Below are 24537 nucleotides of genomic sequence, written 5' to 3' on the forward strand. Positions count from 1 at the left end.
CTGGGAAATATATTGGGGATTTGTAACCGGGAAAAGGTTAGCAGCCTATGGGTTAGTGTTGTCTAGGGTCTAAGAATATGCCAGGAAATTCTATATAGATTAGAGGTGGAGTCAGTAAATGGAAGGGAAAAGATGCCAACATATATTTGTATAATTTATATTTTATAATTTTTGGTAAAATATATATAATTATTTTTAATAACTTTAGTGGGTATATATTAAGTACGATCATATCAATACCGTCGATTGTCAAAAAAATATCAAGTGTTAAAAGTATTATTATAGATGCTCCTCAGATTTTTTCCTACCCAATTGCCACAAAATATATCACATTTTTCCTCACATGCTCCCTCATACCTAATTACAATATTTCACGAATGATTAAAATAAATTCATCATGTTCTTAAAATTCAACATCCCTCACTTCTAATTGTTTTACATTGCTCCTAAGTTTTATTGTACCTTATGTTCTTAAATTGACCCCCTACAACACTAAAAATTTCAGCTTATCCTTAAGTTTTCAGTCCACACTGACAAATTTTCCTCTTTTCTCATAGACAAACTTCCCAACTCAGCACTCCACTATCATTATCTATTGACTGGATTTGTTGACTCAAAATGTCGTTCAGTATTCAGTATATTCACTTAAAATGTCGTTCAGTATTCAGTATATTCACTTAAAATGTCGTTCAGTATTCAGTATATTCACTTAAAATGTCGTTCAGTATTCAGTATATTCACTTAAAATGTCGTTCAGTATTCAGTATATTCACTTAAAATGTCGTTCAGTATTCAGTATATTCACTTAAAATGTCGTTCAGTATTCAGTATATTCACTTAAAATGTCGTTCAGTATTCAGTATATTCACTTAAAATGTCGTTCAGTATTCAGTATATTCACTTAAAATGTCGTTCAGTATTCAGTATATTCACTTAAAATGTCATTCAGTATTCAGTATATTCACTTAAAATGTCGTCCAGTATTCCGTATATTCACTCAAAATGTCGATCAATATTTGGAATGTATCACATTTGTTTAACAGATTGTCTGGCAACAAAATAACCATTTTATTTTATTATATTTAATATCAAATAAAATAAACAATTCTAAAAGAAATTTGCAAAACTAATTCCCGGATTAGATAATATGAAAATATAGTTTTTTTTCTAACGTTCGTTTTTATCATATACGATCGTTCGAGGTGTTACCAGAGAAGGTGAGCAGCAATATTTCCCGTCCTCTTTGTTATCGCTAATGGAATTTCCCTTTGACTATGACCCTATTTAAAAAAATCAACAACGAGAGTATTGGCACAATTAATACTCAGTCGTGTATAGCAGGACCTTTTTGCCCCAAATTCGACGAGAAAACAGTCATCAGTACCGAGGGGCTTAACAAAATAGCTTCGTTTTCAATTTTAATGGAAAATTGCCAGAAAACTTATTTAAAATAAACCTTCCCCAAAAAATTATTTAACAGATTCCCGTCGAAATTAATCTACTGTGAAACATTTCAACAATGGCTTTTAGAATTCGCAAGCTCTCTTAACATGCATTCGTGATTTATCCTTCGCAAAATACATGGAAATATTGCAGCAGAAAAATGCACACAAAATAGGTTGCCACGCTCAATGGACTTCAACTGGCTATGGCGCGAGAGTTTACAGAATGAATTTTAATACTTGTAATTGTTTCGCTTTTATTCAGATTTCTGACCTTTGTGTAGCGAGAGGCGGACCACGTGTGATGAATATATAACCTTTGGTATATTTTCTGCCCGCTTGCTGTGTGGATCACGATTTGGTATTCAGAAGTTATCTTATTATTTATTGTTTAAGTAGTTTGTCCTCTTGAGCCTTCACGGCGTCACTAAAATGCACTAAAGTGCCTGAACCTAACCTTATCGAGGACCCAGGAATAGAAAACGAGGGCATCGCGATCATTTTGCGAGTCGCTGTGATTTTTAGTACAAATAATTTTGGCCTTAGGGGATTTATACGTTAAAATACGATGTACTATTCCAAAGGACGGATTAACTCTCACTTTCTGGTCCTCCCTCTTCCCCTCTTTTTCTAAGATGCTTCCCCCTCTATCTATCTCACCTTCCAAGATCCTTCCCCTCTTTCTCACCCCACTCATGTTCCTCTTCTATCCCACTCTTCCCTGGTCCTCCTCCCTCTCTCACCCCAGGTCCTTCCCTCTCCCTCAGTACCATGGTCTTCCCCTCTCACTCCCCCACCTCTTTGTCCTCTCATCCCATGGTCCGAAAGCGTGTCTATTCAGTTACTGCAATGTGAGTTGATAATAATGATTGTAAGTTTCAATAATCTCAGAATTACAATTTGAGTTGTTTCGATCATTGAAATAATTGTGCTGGTTGCAATTGGAGCGGTTAAGGAATTGTGAGGTAATTATATCTTGGTGTAGTTTGTGTTGTCCGCACAAGGCAGCAGCGAATTGAACTATCAGGGGGAAAGCGCCAAGCCATTAGACTATATAGCACTGGGAAGGGGTCAGGATAAGGATTTGGGATGGGACGGGGGGAAAGGAATGGTGTCCAACCATTTGTGGACGGTCGGGGATTGAACGCCAACTTGCATGAAACGAGACCGTCGCTCTACCGTTCAGCTCAAGTGGTTAGGCAAGGCAATAGCGAGGAACTATCGATAATTTAGAGAGTATTGTTGTGTTAATTATCGACATGCGTCGCTATAATGAACAGTTGTTATGGATACCAGTTTGTTCTACAAACCACGAATTAATCGTGTTACGGCATTGGTCTGTCTCGGGCTAAATTTGCAATCACTATAATTGTAAATTATTGATGTCTAAGTGTAATTACCCTTTTGTTGCACTGACAGTATGCAAAAACAAAATTGTCGCAGTTAGACTTGTAATTTCATCTAACACTGTCTTATGCCAATCGTCAACTCTAAATTATTGCATTCCAATAAATCATTGAAAACTCTGTGTAACGATATTTTTTTCGATGTAGGGAATTTGTCGGGGAAAATAGTGTTGTTCGCAGTCGAAGCGGCGCGAATCTGAGCGAATATTTTATGGGGGAAACTCAAATGTTTTCGTTCATGATCACTGCATAACGAGATTGCAAATTTTTAATAATATGAGACCGAGGGCCAGAGACAGTGGGCAGACAGGGGCCCTCGAACTGTGGTGCCGGATCGAATCCCTGTGTCACAATCGTCGTCATCACTACCACTATCATAAGCATTACCATGACCCAGCTAATGTAGCCACCACCATCGCTAATGTTGCCTACTTACCTATCATCAGTCCCACAACTATATCACAACTAACATCACCAAACCAGAACCACAACCAACTCGTCCAAAGCCACAACCAACCACCATGACCACTTACAACCAATCACCACCACCACGACATTAAACAGCCAACCCACACTACCACCACCACCATCACCCTCACAAGATAACAGAACCGGGAGTGACATCCCCCTTTGTTGCAGGACCGGCCAGTAATCATTGCAGAGTGCAGAGTGGCTTATTCAACACAGTTTTGCACAGGGGATCCCGCTTTCTGAATGCCAAGCGAGATGACTCATTGCACAAGCTTAATTTGCATATTGTTTTCTGTTTCCGGCGATTGTATAAATTTTGCTTTGTGTTTTATGTAGACCTGTTTTTAGCCTGATATATATCTTTCCCTTTCTCAATATATATATGTATATATATATATATATATATATATATATATATATATATATATATATATATATATATATATATATATATATAATATATAATTTGTCATCTTATAATATATAATTTATCTTCAGAAGGACAATCTTTTAAATACGAAAGTATTTAAAAGCCACATATCCAGACTAAAAAGTATTCTCCGTGGCGCAGTGGTAAAACCCTCGCCCGGCGCCTCGCGAGCCCTTTGGCCTAAGTTCCAATCCTGGCCGGGGAGGATTGACTGGGTGCCAATCCTTAACTGTAGCCTCTGTTTACCCAACAGTAAAATGGGTACCCTGGTTGTTGAACGATTTGGCGGTCGTATTCCGGAGAATATTAGGATTAAGGACATGCCCGAAACGCTATGCGTGCTGGTAGCTGTACAAGAATGTAAGAACTCTTGTATATATATAAATAAATACATAAATATAACTGAAATGAGGAAACGAAGAGGTTTCGGCCCATCTTGGACCATTAATTATCAAGTTGTGTAACGGGTCGTATAGTGTTTCCCAATTATCCCAATTTGCTTCTCCATCTGTTTATGTGTTCCTGTAGAGATAGTGTTATAATTATATATCCACTCCCAAATCCTTTTCTGTCTCTGACCCCCCCCCCCCCATTTAACAAAAGATTGTTCTTTTTTAACATTTAAATAAAAACAATTTAGTTCATGACGAGAAAGAGAATGGACGGGGTTGCTTGGAGTGTAAGCGACGTCAACACTAACCCTGCAAGCTGGTTTGTTTTCAGTCTGGACGCTGTGTTGACAGGTTGTACATGGATAGTACTCTTGTCACCCTTGACTCGACTACGACATCCATGCAAACAGTACGTATTGCAAAGAAGAACTTCATGGTTTAACCCTAAAGCTGAACATAGGTCTGACTCCTGCTAAACTTGGGATAGCCTGAAAAGCTATAAGGCATTCGTCTTTAAAAAAAAAAAAAAACTGATACTATTGAACACAAAAACACAGTGGTCACTGGCTACTAGTGGCACCTCACATTTTAAGTTCTCTATCTTTTTAATTTTGCGTAAACACTGAAAAAAAAGAGTAACTGGTAGGTCACCACCTCTTTCTGCTTCTTGATATGTTGCCAGAGAAAGTGTTTGTCTGAAGTGTCAACAAATTTTGCTCTCCATGTTTCATCTCCTGTGATGATCCTTTATTGACCAGTCTATTTCCCTGTGCTTAGAATTTCCAAGTATTACGGGGTCTTTGCTTTAGCTGTCCTTGCCACTGCAGCTGCCTTTTTAATAAACTTCAGGCATGTTTCATTGCATTTATCATACTCGTCCCTTGACCTAGGAGGACCTCAATATGGCTAAATACAGGTTTCTTGTCCTCACTAATGGTAAGTCTAGTTCATAGTTTGGGTATAAATCACGAGTGTAAAATGCTGCAATTGGAAATTACATGTATAAATTAACACTGTTGTTTAGATTCTGGATTACATTACCATACAGTACTTTTAATGTTTCAGGGCTGTAGAAGTTGAGCAAGGGAGGCCATTAAGAAGATGGAGAGGTGAGGTTCATGCATGTGTTTCACACTGTTCTACATTTTCAAAAATCTTTTTGTTTGTTGTTTGATGTATTTGTGATAAAATACACGGGTTTATATCATATCCCAACCTAACAAGAAGTTTATACCTTTTATTCAATGCATAGTTGATGGGGGGGGGGGGGGGCATTATTTTTATGGCATACTAAATCAGCAAGTCATTTACAATGCTACAATATATTATTTTCTTAAGTCTTTTGCATGGGGTGTCCTGGATTGATTCTCCTATCACAAAATTTAAAATATATTATTTATCAACAAAATTTAATACAGATGTGTGTGATTTGCTAGACATGAGTTCTCATAGATTTTGTTACATTTTATGTACATTTCTATGCTGGTCTTTGGCAGTTTCCCAGTGCATTGTTTCTGGTATCAGAGACATCCACAAAACTATCTGACCTCTGAACTTGCTCAGGCTTAGCGATTACCCAGACTATAATTTCATGTGCTCGCAGAGGCAATGAGAGCATGAAATATCTCTTTTGTACAAAATGTGTGTGTAAATAGTACTGTACAGTAAAAACGGTTATATATTTCTACAATAATTTTTTTTAATAAATACAATTTTAAAATGCAAAAAATTATGAAAAAAAAAGATCTACAGTACTGTACTGGAAATTATTTGTCATTCCTGATTGGACCTTGGACCCTCCAGAATTCAGATTTTTTCTGCAAAATACAACCATGTAACCAAAAAGTGTAGTACAGTATTATTATTTTTTAAATGGAAATGCTGGGATTGTTACCTCCTACTGTACCTCCTTATCCTCTATTAATTTAACTACTGTTTCCTCAATTATCAAATCCAGTTAACATGGCAAATCAAGCATTCAAAGTAAATAAAACTGGTTTTTGTTTAAATATTATTTATATTTCAAAATGTGTAAACCATTGTATACCAAATTTTAGTTCTTGTCTCCCATTTATAGCATATTGCCTCGGCAAAATTGTGTTTAGAGTTCTGACCAGTCGACTTACAATGGAAAATTATGAACACATCCCTGTCGTGAGTTTGGAACTTGCAATATAACCTTTAGTACATTTCATTCAAATTCTTTTATGCCATCGATTTTCATCATGCATAGCAGGGGTTGACTTGCTTAATTGTTTGCTGATTTTACAAGTAAAATTTAACTCTAAAACCTCTTTCAGGGACCGCCTGTTTCAGGAGTATGAAGAAACCATACAGAAGCAAGCAGCTCTCTTGCAAAGGCAGCAGGTGTTATTCATAATATTTCTTTGAAAACAACTGCATGATTTTAAGTTTAGAAACTAACGATTGAGTTTTATGCATGCTGTCACTTGGAACACTTTGTCCTCTTGCTCTTAATGAAGTTAATATACTGTATTTGGTTTCTTTATTTAATATAATAATAAACTAGAATGTCATATATACCACTACAGGTAACAATTGACAACCTTCAGGGAGAGCTGTTGTCTGAACAGCACAAATTAGCCTCAGCCAGTAAGCATCATAAAAGCAGGATCGAATCATTGGTTCAGCAGACTCAGACTGCAGCCGTACAGGAGTTTTCAGAAGAGGTTCAGTTACTGAAACAAGAGCTAGAAACTGCATTAAAGGTTTGATATATTTAATTATCCTTTATTTTGAAGTACTGTATAAATATACATTTCTGAGCTGCATTATGTTGACTTTCCAAAATATATACTGTACTGCATGCATATGCTGCACCTTAAATAAATTGGTTGTGGATAATGTCATAATAACATAGCTAAAAATTTAGTAATCCATCCCACAATTGAAGTCATGATTTAATAAGGGTCAAGAACATACCAAAAAGTCATTACTTTCTTTTCATATGTGTGGGTTACATACCTGATTTACCTGAGGGCCACTAACACTAGTGGCCTTGATAAGAACAGGAAGCCGGCAGCGTGTTGAAGGCTTACACTGCCCTGCCCCCCCTCCCCATCCTCCCATTTGTCTTGATCCTCTCCAGATGGATTTTAAAACCTAACAGTTTTGATGTTTGCGGCTCTGGCATGTAGGCGGTTCCATGGGTTTATAACCCTGTGGGTGAAAAAGTATCTCCTGTTCTCAGTCCTACATTAAAGTTTGTTGAACTTGAAACTGCTGCTCCTTGTTGGTTACATCTGACCTTTTGAAGAAATTGTCAGGATCAACATCCTCCAACTTGTTCGGTATTTTAAAAGTTTAAATTAAGTCTGCCCTGTCAAGCCTGGTTTGCAGTGTTAGGCCTGTAGCCCTACACTGCTCCTAATACTTAATGTCATGAATATCATGAAATTTAGTGCACACCTGTGGTTGACATAACTTGATCAGCTGTCACAATAGCTTTAATACAGATTACAGTCCTTGCATTCAGAAAAAGTTGTTTTGTGTTACTGTAATCCTTTAATACATTACTCCTAAGTCTTTCATAAGACTGCCACCAGAAGTAACAATTGGTGAACTCCTGAGGCCATCTTCCACTTCCAATCCTTAATAGTCTTTGCCAGAATATGCTAGTCTCATTCTTGGCCACTAACCAAGGGTTTGGGTGCTGTCACACAAACAAGGTATGAGGATGAGGACCAAGGAGGATTGCCTCTCAGATCTGAATTTACCTGAGCGCTGCCATCTCAAGTGGCCTCAATAGGGACAGATTGTCATTGGTCACCCTTACCTGAGAGGAGAGTGCAGCTGTCAACTAATTGCCAGTCATTAATACCACTAGGAAGTGTCATCACTTTAAAATTTGTGGAAACTGAGGAACTCGAACCAAAGTAAATATATAGTTGAGAACTGCATCCAAACACCACTTGATTCCAACAGAACACAGGAAGGTCACAGGTGTATAAATCTTATTTTGTTTAAAGATTGGCAAATCGGGCAGATATCAGACTCTATTTACATAGACTCTGAAAGTGAACCTATATAACTATGCTCTACCATATAGCATTGAACATCAGTTTCCTTACCATCCTTCCCTGCTTCCTCTGTGCTTAAGAGGCAAGCTCTTTGAGTCAGGAAGAATGCACAGATGGGGAAGGTAATGCCACCTGGTGACAGCAAAGATATTAATCAAGACAGTCGGTAGCTAACCAGGGTCATTCCTTGGCAGTTACCCTGTGATGTTGAGGGAAGGGGGGAGGGGGCTTGAGCTTATGAACAGATCCTACATTGGTCATTCTTGGTTGAACTGAAAAATGTTAAAGTACCTTTCATAATCACTCATAGATCTTTGAAATGTTCCCTGTGGCAAAGGTGCAATATCCTGGTCAGAGCAAATCAGCTGGGCAAGTCTCCTTACGTCTCTTGTCTCTGTTCACCTCGTAGGAAACGGGTACAGTACCTGGTTGGTTGACTATTGTGGGTCGCATCCCGAGGAATGGATGGTCAAATACAGTACTGTTCTTACTTGAGAAAAACTCAAATTTCCCACAAACATCATCAAAACATGTCATTCTGCCTCACTGTGCATGAGCCTGACCAATGAACATAGGACATGCCTCAGGAAGTAGTAAAATGATCTGCTTAGTATGGCAATTTTTTTAATAGCCTAATTTTTCTATAAAAATTTCTTTGTTGTTCTTCCCGTGCATTCTTAAGTGTGTGCACACAAGTTATATCCAAGCTCTAGTGTAATGTCTTCTATTTTACTACTAATCATTAGGAGAAGGAGTTAAGCCAAGCAGAAAGTAGGAGACAAGCTTTAGAGGTTCAGCGTCTACATCAAGAAGTGGCAATTTTGCAGACAGGAACCGATGGTGTTCATGCTCCACCACTTGGCAAGGTTAGTCTGAAGTGCTTTGTAATTTGGTGTATAGTACAGTATACATTTGTGTGTGTGTTTTTGTTAATGTAAGTCCCATAAAACTTCAGTTATGATGGCCTGTTGAATTTCTTCACCTATTGAATTTCTTCACTCTCATTACTAATGACTTGCATTGCAACACTCACATCATGGAAAAATTAGAATGTAGAGAAATTTTTGAAGGTTTTAATTTTTCCTCGCATTCAGTTACAACCAAAATAGTTGCTTTGGAGAGCACAACTTTGTGCCTATTACTATTGCCTCGTACAAGTCAACTTTATTTTTACGTTTTGGTTTTGATTTGTCATTACAGTAGTTTCATAAATCTTACAAGAGCTTTATTTCATCACTGGCCAGCTTACCCCTCACTTGAGCTGCTGTGGACATTAGATCAAAATTTATAGCCTTTGCTCTTCTATTGGGTATTTCCCTTCCTGAAGGATTAAACTCGGTTAGGTGTTTGCCTTATTGTTTGATCATCAGGATCGTGAGTTACCTTTAACTGGTAAGTCTTCTGGTTTTCTATCTTGGGAATCAATTTGTTAGGATATCAGCACATTCTTCCTTCTTAATGAAGACTGAGTCTTCATGAAGGAAGAATAAGAGAATGACTTCTTTTATTCTACCCCTTCATGAAGAAAAAAAAAAAAAAAAAAAAAAAAAAAAGAGGCCACTGATGAACTTTTCATGTTCAATCACCTCTTGTGATTTAGGCATCATTATAGGGCTTATGTATTGCACTCTGTCCAGTAGTAGTAATAGTAGTAGAGAACTGCAATCTTTGCGGGGGTAACAAGGGGTTCTGTTGATGTTACACTTTCATATCCTCACTCTGTGATGCCATACATGAAAGGCGTCACGTGTCCTCTGCCACGTGATTTGTAGGGACATCAGGCTTCATCAGCCACCATTTTTTTGCTTTTAATGCACACAATCTGGAAAATGTTGCTGCTTTATCTGCCTTTGTCTCTATGTCCACTGACCCAAAATCGAAAACATAAGCTCTCTCAAGATGGTTGAGGCTCTCTTAGATCTACATTATCATTGGTGGGGCTCTCTGGCACTTAGTTCCTGTCGTGTCTGCAATTTATTGCACCTCTCATCAGTGCTACTTCTGTCATGGGCAAGTGCTCTTGTTATATAGAATGTTAGTAGAATGGTACATTTTTCTTGGAAGCACCATGGGAAGGAAGCTGAGATAAGCTACAGAGAGAGATGCAAGTCCTGAAATAAACTACAGAGTGCAATAAAATGTCCTTTCTGGGCTGAAACTTCATAGTGGCCAATTCCCACTCTTGTTTCCAAGTTTGCCCGTGTCTTGGACTGTGGCTTGTGTGAGGTGGCTTCCTTTTCCCGATCTGATGTTGGCTTGGTTACCACATAATTACAAGAGTTGTTTAGAGGTTTGAAGTTTCCAAACATTTCTTGGACAGTTGAGTGTTTTGAAGCTTCCCTTGGTTCAAGGGTATTTCATCTTGTGGAAGTACCTGTAGTGGGTTAATCGCTGATGTCCGCTAGCTTCCCTCCACATGGAGGGGGACCAGACGCGTGAAAAAGGCGATTGTCCTCGGTGTACAAAATTTTTTACTAGATGCTGACATTTTCTCGGCGTCCTATGTGCGCTAGTGACATAAGCTGAGGGAAGCTGCATTTCATTACTCTTGGTGCTTTATTTTACTCCACGGCTTAGTCTACTAACCCCATGAAAGTGAAAAATTGGGTAATGTATGTAAGAATATATTAAGATATGATTTGCACATTGTATATACTGTACAATACAATGTCCATACTTTGTAACGGATGAGCAGAATTAAATGGCATGTGTAATTTTAATAATAATTGTATGTATTGTGAGATGGGCATGTTATTGAGTACTATAGAAACCTTTGATCAATTATGATTTAAAAATATCTAGTTGTTAACCTTAATATAGAAAATGATTATAATTTGTCACTTTATTAATATTCTCTATCTGTTTACAGTCACACGAGGAGTATTTAAGAGTTGTACAAGTACTAGAAGAGGAGACAGAAAGACTACGTGCTGAACTGGGAAAATTAGATGATGAAAAATTGCAAATACTCAAATCTAACGTTGAATTGAAGAAAAAGGCAAGTCGTGTACATTACAGTAATGATATTCAGGTGACGAGTCACAATAACGTGGCTAAAGTATGTCGACCAGACCACACACTAGAAGGTGAAGGAATAACGACGTTTCAGTCCGTCCTGGACCATTCTCAAGTCGATTGTGACTTGAGAATGTTCCAGGCATTCCAGGAGAATGTTCCGACTTGAGAATGGTCCAGGACGGACCAAAACGTCGTCGTCCCTTCACCTTCCAGTGTGTGGTCTGGTCAACAGTAATTATATTATAAATTCTAATTTATAATACACTGTGTAAGCTTTGTAAAATAATTCTGAAATATAAATGCCTTAGTTTGAATAATATTTACAATGCCCGCCATGTTTGAGTCGTAGACATGTAGGATGACCGGGCACCATGTCTTTGCTGTGTGATACTGTGCATCCAGCAGTAATTGGAGACCTGATTGTAGAGCAATTCTTGGATTGTGTTCTGGGGAAAACTAGTAAATTATGGCTTCAGATGAGCTGTGGGAGAATAATCTTTTTCCCCTGCAAACGAGAGTTGGCTGTCCTGTTTCAGTACACTTTAATGTAAGTTTCTCTTTCCAGGTTTCCTTTCTTGAGGGCAACTTTGAGCAGGAAAGGCAGAAGAATCTTATTTTCAGATCTGAAATGGATGATAAAGACACAGATTTACAGGAGGTAAAAGCATCTTTTACAGATCTCAATTCCAAGTTCATGGAGCAAAGTGAAGACCTCCAGACTATCTTGGCCCAAACTGAAGCTCTTCAGAAAAGCAAAGTAATGAAGTGTTTGTTATACTGTATTAGATAAGTTGGAGTATGATAATTATACAGATTTCTGTTGCCTAATGCAGAGAACTAATTAAGAGTTCATAATTTCTGAAGTTGTAAACATTTTACACAACCTGATAAAGTTCAGTTTTATATACTGTGTATATGTATATATACTGTATATATCTGCATGCAAATTACTAGGGTAGAGCTCGATTCTAATAAACGTTATACAGTACAGTATATACATATGAAGTTAAGCTTAGTGAAACATTTTTTCAGGATAATTTGACAAACATTCTTATGAATGTGAAATGCAAACTAAAAGAAGCCCAAACACGAGTAGCGGAGAGTGTACGCATTGCTGAAGATGCTCTTTTGGAAAAGGATGCTGCTCTTCTACGAGAAAAACATGCTATGAGTAAGTTATTCAGCCATGGAAAAATAATCTTTTTATAGCATTCAAGAATCCAGGGTCCAGATTCACGAAAGCACTTACGCAAGCACTTACGAACGTGTACATCTTTCCTCACTCTTTGATGGCTTTGGTTACATTTATTAAACAGTTTACAAGCATGAAAATTTGCCAATCAACTGTTGTCATTCTTATAAACAGCCTCCTGGTGTTTCGGAGCTCATTAACTGTTTAATAATTGTAAACAAAGCCGCCAAAGATTGAGAAAAGATGTACAGGTTCGTAAGTGCTTTTGTGAATCTGGCCCCCAGGTTCATATTTGATGTGCAGGCATTCAAATTAGGTCACTAGTGTGTATTTATGATTTTAACATGCAATACAATGAGAAGTTGGTCTTCTTTGCAGAGAACAGGTTACAGTAATGTTTCTGAAAACCAGTAACCCAACTCTCTTGCCTTATATCGAGACACTCCAACTTTTGCAAGGTCATCACTTGATAAGGGTCCAGGACGGACCGAAACATTGTCACATTTAATTATACAAATACAAATATTTATTCGGGTAAAGTACATACATTTCAATCCACATGTGTGGGTTAGGGTATTTGGTAGTCTTTACACTATTACATTGTACAATGTTTCTTTACCTGAGCAAAGACTTTGCCTCTTTTTTTTTTTTTTTTTTTTTTTTTTTTTTGTAGAAACATCTGTTAGAAACAGGTCCATTTATGGAGGACTGCAGTATATTCAGTGTTGTGTACTTCTATTTTCCTCTAACTTCACATTGTCCTTGCTGAGAACATACACAATCTTTGGTTTTTCTGCATTTCCCTTACTTGTTCATGTCTCCCTTCTTTTCTGTTCTTCAGTCATCTGTTCTTTTCTTTATTTTCTTTGTCCTCATTCCATTAACATTCTTGTTTCAATGCAAGTAACAACCGATTCACTTATAAGCAAAATTAGGACATGAGAAGATATGGTAAAGATTTAAAGTACAGTAATTGTTCAGCAGTCCTCAATACTTTCTCAAACTGCAAGTCTACAAGAGAGAAGTGAATGATACTTTGTACGTTATTTCTAAATGAATCTTTTTATCGTGGATGATCTGCATTCACAGATGAAGTGAGTCGCTTGGAGAAGACCGTGTCATCACTCACGGAAGAAGCTGGAAGAAAGGCTCAAGCAGAGGTGTCCAAAATAAAGGATGACTATAACATTAGTATACAAAAAATGTCTCAGGAAGTCATGGATCTTGAAATGGTGAGTTTTTAAAACTATTCTATAAGTGCAATTTCCTCTAGTGTAGGGCATCTCAACACTTGTCCTGTGAAGTATGCATTATTATTATTCATCAAGTGGTATGTTATAATGTACAGTACTGTAATCTGAAGTAACTAGAGCAGCAAGTCGTTTTCCTTTCATAATGGCACCTTCGTTACTCCTCTGAGAGAGAATTGTAGACCCACCATGTCGCTGAAAATGTGAATGTGAACTCCACTGAGAGAAGTAATATTCAAATGGCCTTGTCCTGTAGTTCAGAAGTACAGTGGAGAGCATCTCGGTCCACCAACAAAGGAAACTGCTTGCTATAACATCAAAATACATTTCAAACCACTTACAGTATCTCCAAATGGTCATTGAGACCTCTAACTGGCAACTCCAGGTAACTGCAAACCACTTGAGACATTTCAGAGCAAGCCCTCTCGGCCAGTCCTCATTGTGTGAATCAATGAGTGCATTCAAATAAACCTAAGAGGGACTTACTCAAGGAAGTAGCAAGGAGTTGGAGAAAGGCAGGTCGGCAGCATCACACAGACCGCATGCACCAAGGCAAGATGATTTTCTCTTGTGCCGGTATTGTAGACAGGAAGTCTGTTAGGTTTATCAAGGCCAACTACTGACTTTTTCCACCATTCCTTCCCTCCGTCCCATCCCAAATCCTTATCCTGACACCTTCCAAGTGCTGTATAGTCGTAATGGCGTGGCACTTTCCCTGATAGTTCCCTTTCCCTTTCAGGATGCAATCCCAAAAGTTTCCTAATTCCTGAGTGAATGCTACGTGAACAGAGCCATCAAGTGAAAGGAAACATGCCCAAACATGTATCCTACTGACGAAATTGATTTTAGGACCTCCTGGTTGTTTATTTACTTTTTTGACTGACCACTGCCATATAAAACCTAATACTTTTAAAAAGTGTTTGTCATACGCACTCAAAGATTTATGTCTTCCAGCATGTGTAAATGCTTACAGTCTAGTGTTAACATTTATTTCTGTGTGTTAATACTTCAAACTCGGTCATATTGAACATGGGATGATGTCTCAGAGAGGCTGCAGGATCCAGTAAGTTCAGTAGAACTTTGGTTTCAACTCCCTTTTTTTTCTTTTTTCTTTTTTCTTTTTTCTTTTACACCATGTTGGTTGCTCAGTCGATTAGGGCAGCGTCTGGGATGCTCTCGGACGCAGGTTCAAATCCTCGTCACGGCCCTTGTGGATTTGTTCATTTGATGCATCACGCTATTGTGATTTCTGTGTGTCAGTCATATTACAGCACTAAGCAATTACAATAATATAAAATAATTCAGGGCAGTAGTACTACCGACTACTATTGACTACTTTCAATGTTACTACATTGAAATTCAAGAGGCAATACAAGCACAAATATTGACAAAGAGCAGGTGCTACAAAGTACTGTACTGTATATGTAAAATTGTTCAATTTCTCTATTTACAGGCATTAAACGAGAAGCAACTGGAGTGTGACCGGTGCTTTCGAGAACTGAAAAAGGTTACAAAAGAGGCTGAGCAGGCCCAAGATGATTTGAATCGTAGAAAGGAGCAGCAGCAGCAAGACACTCTCCGCTTCCAGGAACGTATCAACTCTTTGGAGGTTAAACTTGTATTGCTCTCTGCAGAAAAGAGCAAAATATCCACAGTGGGTCTACAAAATGTTCAGGAGTAAGTGCATGTAATACGTAGATGAGAGTACATACACTAATTTTTTTTTTTAAGATATATACAAGTTGTTACATTCTTGTACGCATAGCGTTTCAGGCAAGTCCCTGGAATACGATCCCTGCCGCGAAGAATCGTTTTTACAACCAAGTACCCATTTTACTGTTGAGTTAAACAGAGGCTACAGTTAAGGATTTGCGCCCAGTAAATCCTCCCCGGCCAGGATACAAACCCATGACAAAGCGTTCGCGGAACGCCAGGCGGGTGTCTTGCCACTACACCACGGAGTTTCACTACTAAAGCTGTAGATTTTCTGGTTCTCTTGACTATCTCTGGTGACTATACCTGCCAACTGGTGTCAAGGATCTTGTACAAATGTCTTGCTGCTCTGGGGTGGAGTATGTGGCATCAGAGATCAGCCATTTACTGAAGTGAATAACCAACATCATTATTTTTCAGCCTGTAGATTGACCCTATTGTCTCCTTTATTCTACCAATGTTAAGCAATCACTGGATTAACAGACTATAAATATTTTCCCAAGTTTTCTAGTATAAATAGGCATTTTTATAAAATTGATCTTCATTAATTGGCAATTAACCTCGTCCACACAAATTGCCAACTTTTTCCAACAAGTAGCATGAAATTAGGTCAGTGTCCCAAGAACCTTCAAAGTTAGGTGATTGTTAATGCTATTGGTTAATAACTTTGACACTTGACAGTGCATCAATAGTGCTTGTTTCTAGAATAAATGATTTCCATTTACTTACCACGTGAGAAATATTCCTTGACTTGGAATATTAGGTAGGAATATCCTACCTATCCTTGAAACTTTGCTGAAGTTTTGTCATTAGTTTAGCTTCTGAGATATTACATATATATATATATATATATAGAGTATAACTTATATTTTGTTTCATTCAGTTGGTACCATTTTAAAAGGGCAGCTTGTGCACAAAATATTTATCATGGAAAAGATTTGTAATCAGAGGCTTCTTATTGTTTGCCACACATACAACATCTAGAATACACACCCATACTTTTGAAAATAATACACATACACACAGCTCTGAATAAACTAGCCAGTTTCAGTACCTGGCCCCCAGGTATAAATCCCAACATATTGTTACAAGTATCTTGCTGGCATTCCCTTTTCAGCTATACACATTGCATGTCAACAGTGTAATAGCTTTAGTGATTTGGGAAACACTCGGGTAAAATGTATTCCTTTCACAGAAATGAACAGCAGAGAGAAGAACTATTAACTAGAATCCATGAGTTGGAAGAAAGACTAACAGCCTCGTGGGAGGAATGTGCTGCACTTAGAATTGAGTATGAAGAGGTGAAAAGAAATCATAACTATATCTCAACCCTGCTGGATAAATTTAAGGAAGAAACTCAAAATACTGAGAAATATTTGAAAATGCAGCTAAGGTTAGTGTTTTGTTAACTGTGTTTTCTATATATATCCCAGGCAGGGGATGCCTTGTGATTTTGCCAAAATTACTATTACCTGTACTGTTATGGCCTCACTTAGGCAGTAACCAGGTTCTTTTCATATCAAACTCTACATGGGGCTTCAGTGTCGTCTTACTTGATCCAACCCCGAGTCATAGGTAAGTTATCAAAAACTGGCAGTAATAATCAATCTAAAGCGTGTAAACAACACTAAACAGAACCATCACCAAGTGTACTTTCTATTATATATATATATATATATATATATATATATATATATATATATATATATATATATATATATATATATATATATATATATATATATATATATATATATATATATATATATATATATATATATATATATATATATATATATATATATATATATAATATGTATGTCGTACCTAGTAGCCAGAACTCACTTCTCAGCCTACTATTCAAGGCCCGATTTGCCTAATAAGCCAAGTTTTCCTGAATTAATATATTTACTATAATTTTTTTCTTATGAAATGATAAAGCAACCGTTTTCTCTATGTATGAGGTCAATTTTTTGTTATTGGAGTTAAAATTAACGTAGATATATGACCGAACCTAACCAACCCTACCTAACCTAACCTAACCTATATTTATAGGTAAGGTTAGGTTAGGTAGCCAAAAAAAGCTAGGTTAGGTTAGGTTAGGTAGGTTAGGTAGACGAAAAAACATTAATTCATGAAAACTTGGCTTATTAGGCAAATCGGGCCTTGAATAGTAGGCTGAGAAGTGCGTTCTGGCTATTAGGTACGACATATATATATATATATATATATATATATATATATATATATATATATATATATATATATATATATATATATATATATATATATATATATATATATAATATATATATATAATATATATATATAATATATATATATATATATATATATATATATATATATAAAAAAACACAGCAGGTGTCACTTTCACACAGGACACTAGAAAAGAACTTCTGCAATCTTCTTTCCCGGTGGGTTCATTTCTATCTTCTATTGTACACCACTCAATATTCCCTTCCTGAGTTTCTCTTATGGTCCTCATTCCGGCGAGTTCACCTTTCTTAGTAAATCATGAGCCAGTCCTCTACAGTATCATCACAGTGTCAAAACGCCAAGTTTACTCTCCTGCAACATGCTGGCAGGATCTCCTGAAACATGCTGGCAGGCTTCCACATAGGCTTCGTTATAACAAGCCTTAACAGACAGACATTAATTCCATCTCGTAACTCAACTTGGCCATGACTGGGATACATTAATCCAATCACCAATACTTCACTAAGTATCACAGGCAAATCACAGTCTACACTGACTCGGCCACATGTTTCCACTGGAACACGTCTTGAATTCAGGACTGCCCTAGGTGAACCGATTCCTGTCGACCAAGGTACTACCCACATCACTTCTGAGGAGTAAATGTTGATTAGTAAGAAAGAAACTACACAGGTGTCAATATGATCACAGCCATCCACCAGATGACCAGAAAATGGGGTCGGGTGTGCTCAACAGATGGTGATGACATTGTCACATGTACAATATTATTATTACAGTACTGTACTGTATTACTAATATTATTGTTATTATTGTTATTATTATTATTATTATTACTAATATATTATTATTAAAAGTTGTGGTATGCCTGTAATATTTGAACTTTACCTTTCCATATTAACTTGAAATGTTTATATGTATTGAGCTGTAAGGAATATTCTTATTGTTATTAGGTCAAGCAGCTCCCAAGTGGCTGGTTTTAGAAACCTTATAAAATGGTCAGAGATTGTTTAAGTCTGTAGACTGCTCTTTACAATCCTTGTTAAGTATTTCCTTCTGGACCTGTGCTGGTTTGCTTTAGTGACAGAGACATGATTTGTGTGCGAGAGATTTATCACATACACTTGTTACTTGTGCTCTACCAGGAGTGTTGCCTCGTTTCCTTTATAATCTTAATCCTCTCACTATGCTTACACACAAGCCTGTCTGTCATAGATTACGATGCAAGTGGTTTAAGCTCGGCTAGCCATGTGTTGACCACTGACCCCATGATTTGAGAAAATACTGGGCCTTGCTGGCCTTCTTTCGTCATATCCATAGTAAGCATCAGGGCATGAGGGCTTCTCGAGGTCTAATTTGGTGCCAGCCCAAAATACCTTCCAGACCTTTCTTGCCTTCAGTAATGCTGCATGACCTGGGATAATTAATAGTATGGTGATGATCACAGCCAGCTAGACCCTGAGGTTTCTGCTCCTGACTGCTAGTTTCTTCGGAAAAACTCGCTTCAAGTTACTGTTGTCTCTTCTCCAGGAACTTTTCATTAGCACCATGAGAAGGAAGCTGGGGAAGCTACCAAAGGGACTTACCACAAGAAAAGGAGCATTAAGGGGTAATGAAATGCCCCTTGGCACCTCAGCAGTTAATTATTTCTGCCCTTTAAAACCAGTCCACCCATACAGCTTAGGAGAGAGAGAGATCAAGGTGGTGTCCTCCAACCCTCTAATTGGCAGAGCTGCCAACTGGAGGCAGCCTTGATACTCGTGTAGTGGTTGCGTCGCTGGTTTCACTATCCATACTACTGTATGTTCTTAGCACTCTTAGTCATACTATTCTCGTCATACTATTCTCACCACATTATCCTAACCCACACTATTCTAATCATACTCTTCAGACCACACTTTGCTAACCATACTATCTTGACTATACTATCCTGACCATACTATTTACAATGGTATTAAAAGAGCATTTAAAGTGGTTTTTGTTGTATGTATAAAGAGTGAAAACGGAGGAAGTTGAAGAGTGTTTATCGAGGAGTGAGGCTCGTCTGGAGGCTGCCGACGCGGCTCACAGAGAAATTGTTGCGCAGCTGTATGAGAATAATTCAGCTATTCAGATGAACTTTTCCAAGTAAGTAAAAATTATTCTATTATTTTGAATCTGAATTATATATGTCATCTGTCTGTCTCCTTGAAGAGGTTAAAAGTTGATGAATCTTATCATGATGATCCTTAGTTTGTCTCTTTAAAGCCCCTATAAATATGTGATAGTAAATAATTGCCTGGTGTCTGAAACAGGAAGCTTGTACTTAGGGTTATCCTTACCCTGAGGTCACCTATTGACCTCTCTCTGGATGCAACTACACAACTGCCTAAGATTACTTCTAAAATTCTCAGAGGAATTGACAGGGTAGATAAAGATAGTGTTTAACACGGGTGGTATGCGAATAAGGGGACACAGGTGGAGACTGAGTACCCAAATGAGCCACAGGAACATTAGAAAGAATTTTTTCAGTGTCAGAGTAATTAATAGATGGAATGCATTAGGCAGTGATGTGGTGGAGGCAGACTTCATGCACAGTTTCAAATATAGATATGATAGTCCAGTAGGTTCAGGAATCTGTACGCCAGTTGATTGACGGTTGAGAGGCAGGACCAAAGAGCCAAAGCTCGACCTCTGCAAGCACAACTAGGTGAGTACATCCAGATACTAATGTGCTGCTTGATGAACAGGAGCATCAGGTGAAAAAAAAATGTGCACATCTGTGTCTGCCCTGCTCGGGGACTTGAACCCAGGTCCTTCTATTATGAGCCGATGATGTAGTCCACTGTGCTACAGATGCTGGGGTATATCAAATGGCAGGAAATGTGGTAATGTACACGATCATAAATAAATTTGTCAGATGCTGAAAACCTTTGGGAAAGAATTTATAAATTTATCCCTAATTGTGGGAAAAGCATCTTGTATTACGTGGTCTATGGCATATTTGTCAATATAATATATAAGCTGGATTTTTTAATAAACATATCAAATTAACCTTGTTAAATACATGAAGGATTAATAGATGTACAATATAGTTCAGTATTTAAAATAAAAATTGGATTAAGTGAAGTTCCTTGTAGAATTGATGAAAAGGATCTTTAATTTAATGATTTAGATGCAATACCATCAATAGTTGTGCTCCAGTAATTGATTTTGGGAATACAAAACAAAATTTCTTGCTTTACATAGGAGCCAGAAAGCAATTTTTAGAATTCTGTCTTTAGAACTGGTGCTCGCCTACCTAGTTGTACTCGCCTAGTTGTGCTTGTTGGGGGGGTTGAGCTCTGGCTCTTTGGTTATTACCTTCTCTTGCTGCTTCCCGAGTGACGTAAATTAAGGCTTGCCTTAATGTGTGTAATATGATACACATTCCTCCCATGCAGTGGTTGTGAAAAAGTGCTCGGTAAACAATTAGCAATTAAGATCTTTGATGAAGCTGAAGAATGAATATTTATAAAAAAATTATTAGTTCAATTAAAAAAATTGGAAGCAACATAAAATATGTACACACCACTGTTTATTTGTACAGTATAGGTAAATAATTCCAATGGCTTACTCAAGATGGCACTGGATGATTCCTTATCATATCTTGAATGTACATGAGTAAAACCCAACAAAAAACTGAGAAAATGTAAAATTATTGTAAACATTTTAAGCATCGCTGAGAATGCCAAATTTACATTCGGAACACGCAAAGCGGACCAGAATCTGTTATAAATACACTCTCGTTTTTGCATCTGTTCTCTAGACAATTAATTTGCAAACATTTTAATACCAAATTTGTTGTAACCCAACAAATAACTGAGAATACTTAAAATAAATGTAAACATTTTACGCTTTGCCGAGTGGCTTGTTGAGCCACTCGTTACTCGGCGCTCTAAGAGACTAGAAATTTTACGGTCGGAAATACTCGGAGGCGCAGGACCACCAAAGTGTTAATAGGTTCACTAATGAACTAACTCTCTAGGGAATAGATGCAAAAACAAAAGTGTATTTATAATAGATTATGCAAAACAGCAATGAATATTTTGAATGTTTATAAGCACCATTCAGATGGTGCATTTTAGCATCAGCGGAACACAAATGTCATGAGTGATGTGCATTTCAAGGGTTAAACTGTCATGATGTATACTTCATGTGTATGAAATAGCACTGTAATGGCATACAATACAACTAATTACAGGTTACAGTCTCATGCTTCTGCCCAGAAATTGGAATATGAAGAGAGAATATCGGAACTCACTCGGTGCATAGAAGAATGTCGAGAAAAAAATCGACAAATGGTTCATTCCCTCCATGAAGCAAACACCAACCTAGCTGTTGTCCAGAATGTTGCCTCACAGTACAAAGACAGGTACAGTACACGTCTAGCACTCTCGATTTAACAATCTGTCCTCAAAGGTGTCTAGCGCACTACATTTAACACACTGTCATATCTTGTTATCTTGAGTTATCTTGAGATGATTTTGGGGCTTTTTAGTGTCCCCGCGGCCCAGTCCTCGACCAGGCCTCCACCCCCAGGAAGCAGCCCGTGACAGCTGACTAACACCCAGGTACCTATTGTACTGCTAGGTAACAGGGGCATAGGATGAAAGAAACTCTGCCCGTTGTTTCTCGCCGGCGCCTGGGATCGAACCCAGGACCACAGGATCACAAGTCTAGTGTGCTGTCCGCCCGGCCGACTGGCTCCTGTCGTCATAGATGTCTTGCATTCTTGATTTAACCACCTGTCCTCACACTTAATGAGCAACAGTTTGGATGCTATCAACCATTGTACAAATTCAGCACTTTAGTCAAATTACAAGCACTGTGGAAGTGATGGTTCTTCGGACTAATTAATGTCCATCGACCTTAAGTCGAATGTGTTTGCCTTGGTTTGTACGAATCTGGTAAGGCTAAACAACTTCATATTTAATGCTTGTCAAATTATTTGCTCGATTTACTGTCCATACTCACTTTAAATAATTCACCTGTGAATTATTGTTTCGTTTTTTATTTAGTGATTAGATCTAATTAGCATTAGATTGTTTTTCAGTCATTTTCTTAAGGTTGTCATTTGTTTTGTCCAGGATAATCGAGGTAGAAGATCGCCTTCGTTCAGCAGAGCATAAGTTTGCGACACTTGGACAGAAAAATAAGTCCAACAATGAAGTATTCAGTTGATGGTCATTTACTTGTCAGCATCAGGTATGGCTGTCAACCGTTTTGTATTCAGCTATTTTCCCCATACGGTAATCATTGCTCAAAATGTGCAATAATAATTTGTTTTCCAATACTCTGCTGTGTTTGCAATGTCCTTGTGTCAACTGTGACTGGAAACCACTAATTTGTTTGATGGCATTGTATACAAGGTATACAAAACTATAATATGTACTGTATCTACAACTTGATTATGGTGATCCTCTAAATGCAAAAAGCAGAAAGCTGTTTTAACTTTACCATTATGTATATCAGACACAATTTGTGTTGTAACATAGGCTGTGGGTAAAAGCGATGAACACAGGTTAACTGAATATCCCTAGCAGGCCAGGGAAGATGTGGTCAGAATGTATAAATACACTGTGAAGAATAGACAAGTCAGGTTTTACCCGAATTCAACCAAGGGCCACCATCTGACGTAGCATCAGTGGGAATAGGATATCGGTGGCTTGTCAAAGACTCCCCCCCCCTCCCCCCAATTATTCCTAAGGATTTTTTTCAGTTAAATATTTAATTTTAAGTACGCTACGTACTTATAGTACTAAGTAGTACTATGTACTTGGAGTACTAAGTACTCTACGATGCAGTCCACAATAGTATAAGTAATAACATTTTACTTGTTTGCATCATCAGATTCAAACTTGGTACCTTTCTGACATCCGAGTTCAAATCTGCGGTGACCCAAGAAAATGAAATTGATGTTGATATTTACAGCATATACAATCCCGTGCTTGGTATTAGTCTAAATTCTACTATATGTACAGTACTTACCAGTGTAGTACATGGGGTAACAAATTTAAATGAAGTACTGTAGTTGTTGATACCACTTCCGTTCCGTTTCAAGAGTAATTACAATAGAGAACTAGAACGTCAAGAGACGTAAAAGCACCAAGTACCAATAGCTCTGAAACAGGCTAAGACGCAGATGTCACTTGATAGACAATGTAAAAACTAACAAGCACACCTGTGCAAATATGCACCTGCACAGCATACACTCTACCAACACGTGCCTTCACTTGTGTATACCCGCAGACAATTGGACATCTTTAGAGTTTTTATTGGGCATTTTCACGGGTGTTTGGGAAATTTTTTGTCTCGCATGACTAAGTGGGATAATGCAGTTTGGACAAAAGGGAGCAGGACATCTTAATATTAAGTGACCGTGAGTTAAGTGGGTGTGATTGATTTGCAAACTATCTAAAGCCCTCACCCATCACCTGTTATGGTGGAAGGACGATGGCCAAGGAAAAGATCAGCTTTAACCCTCGGAGTGCAGTTGTGTTGATTCACAGGGTTATGCAGTTATCAGCATATGTTGATTTAAACTATTATTGTCAGTTTTTTTTACCAATGATGCTAATATGTATATGATGATATATATGCTCTGTATGATATATTGGAATTTACCTGGGTCAATGAAATAAATCCTGCTATCACTTAAAGATTACTTACTATGTAAATGCAGCTATCGTTGTAAATGTTATTATGCCAATGCAGTAATTGTCATGGTATAAAATTCCATTATAATTACACATTATGTATACCAATTATGTTCATATGGTTTTCACAACTATATACAGTTGTAATTAAGTATAGCAGGTTAACCAATCATTTCAACATATAGGAGCTATAGAAGACCTATTGACCCATACAAGGCAGCTCCTATTTATATCCACCCAGGCTTGTATGAATGAATTTCACTGGATATAAATA

At 37.6% G+C, this 24537-nt stretch overlaps 1 protein-coding gene across 1 annotated transcript; it reads left to right on the forward strand.

Annotated features, from left to right (window-relative positions):
* The first annotated feature begins 4420 nt into the window (after positions 1 to 4420).
* Positions 4421 to 22901, forward strand: LOC138370336 (sodium channel and clathrin linker 1-like). Its single transcript, XM_069334613.1, has 14 exons — positions 4421 to 4550; positions 5207 to 5250; positions 6442 to 6508; positions 6694 to 6870; positions 8928 to 9047; positions 11051 to 11179; positions 11765 to 11956; positions 12232 to 12370; positions 13481 to 13623; positions 15095 to 15318; positions 16550 to 16747; positions 19582 to 19713; positions 21809 to 21979; positions 22695 to 22901. The coding sequence occupies exons 2-14, from the start codon at positions 5243 to 5245 to the stop codon at positions 22786 to 22788; spliced, it is 1794 nt and encodes a 597-aa protein (XP_069190714.1). The 5' UTR covers positions 4421 to 4550; positions 5207 to 5242; the 3' UTR covers positions 22789 to 22901.
* The last annotated feature ends 1636 nt before the right edge of the window (positions 22902 to 24537 follow it).

Source organism: Procambarus clarkii, chromosome 4, assembly GCF_040958095.1.
Source record: "Procambarus clarkii isolate CNS0578487 chromosome 4, FALCON_Pclarkii_2.0, whole genome shotgun sequence".
Taxonomy (NCBI): domain Eukaryota; kingdom Metazoa; phylum Arthropoda; class Malacostraca; order Decapoda; family Cambaridae; genus Procambarus; species Procambarus clarkii.

What these genes read in the sequence shown, in the direction of transcription:
- LOC138370336 (XM_069334613.1), top strand. An exon ending in CTCTCTTGCAAAGGCAGCAG is followed by an intron (nt 6,509 to 6,693) that starts GTGTTATTCATA and finishes ATACCACTACAG; the next exon opens with GTAACAATTGACAACCTTCA. An exon ending in GGTCTACAAAATGTTCAGGA is followed by an intron (nt 15,319 to 16,549) that starts GTAAGTGCATGT and finishes TTCCTTTCACAG; the next exon opens with AAATGAACAGCAGAGAGAAG.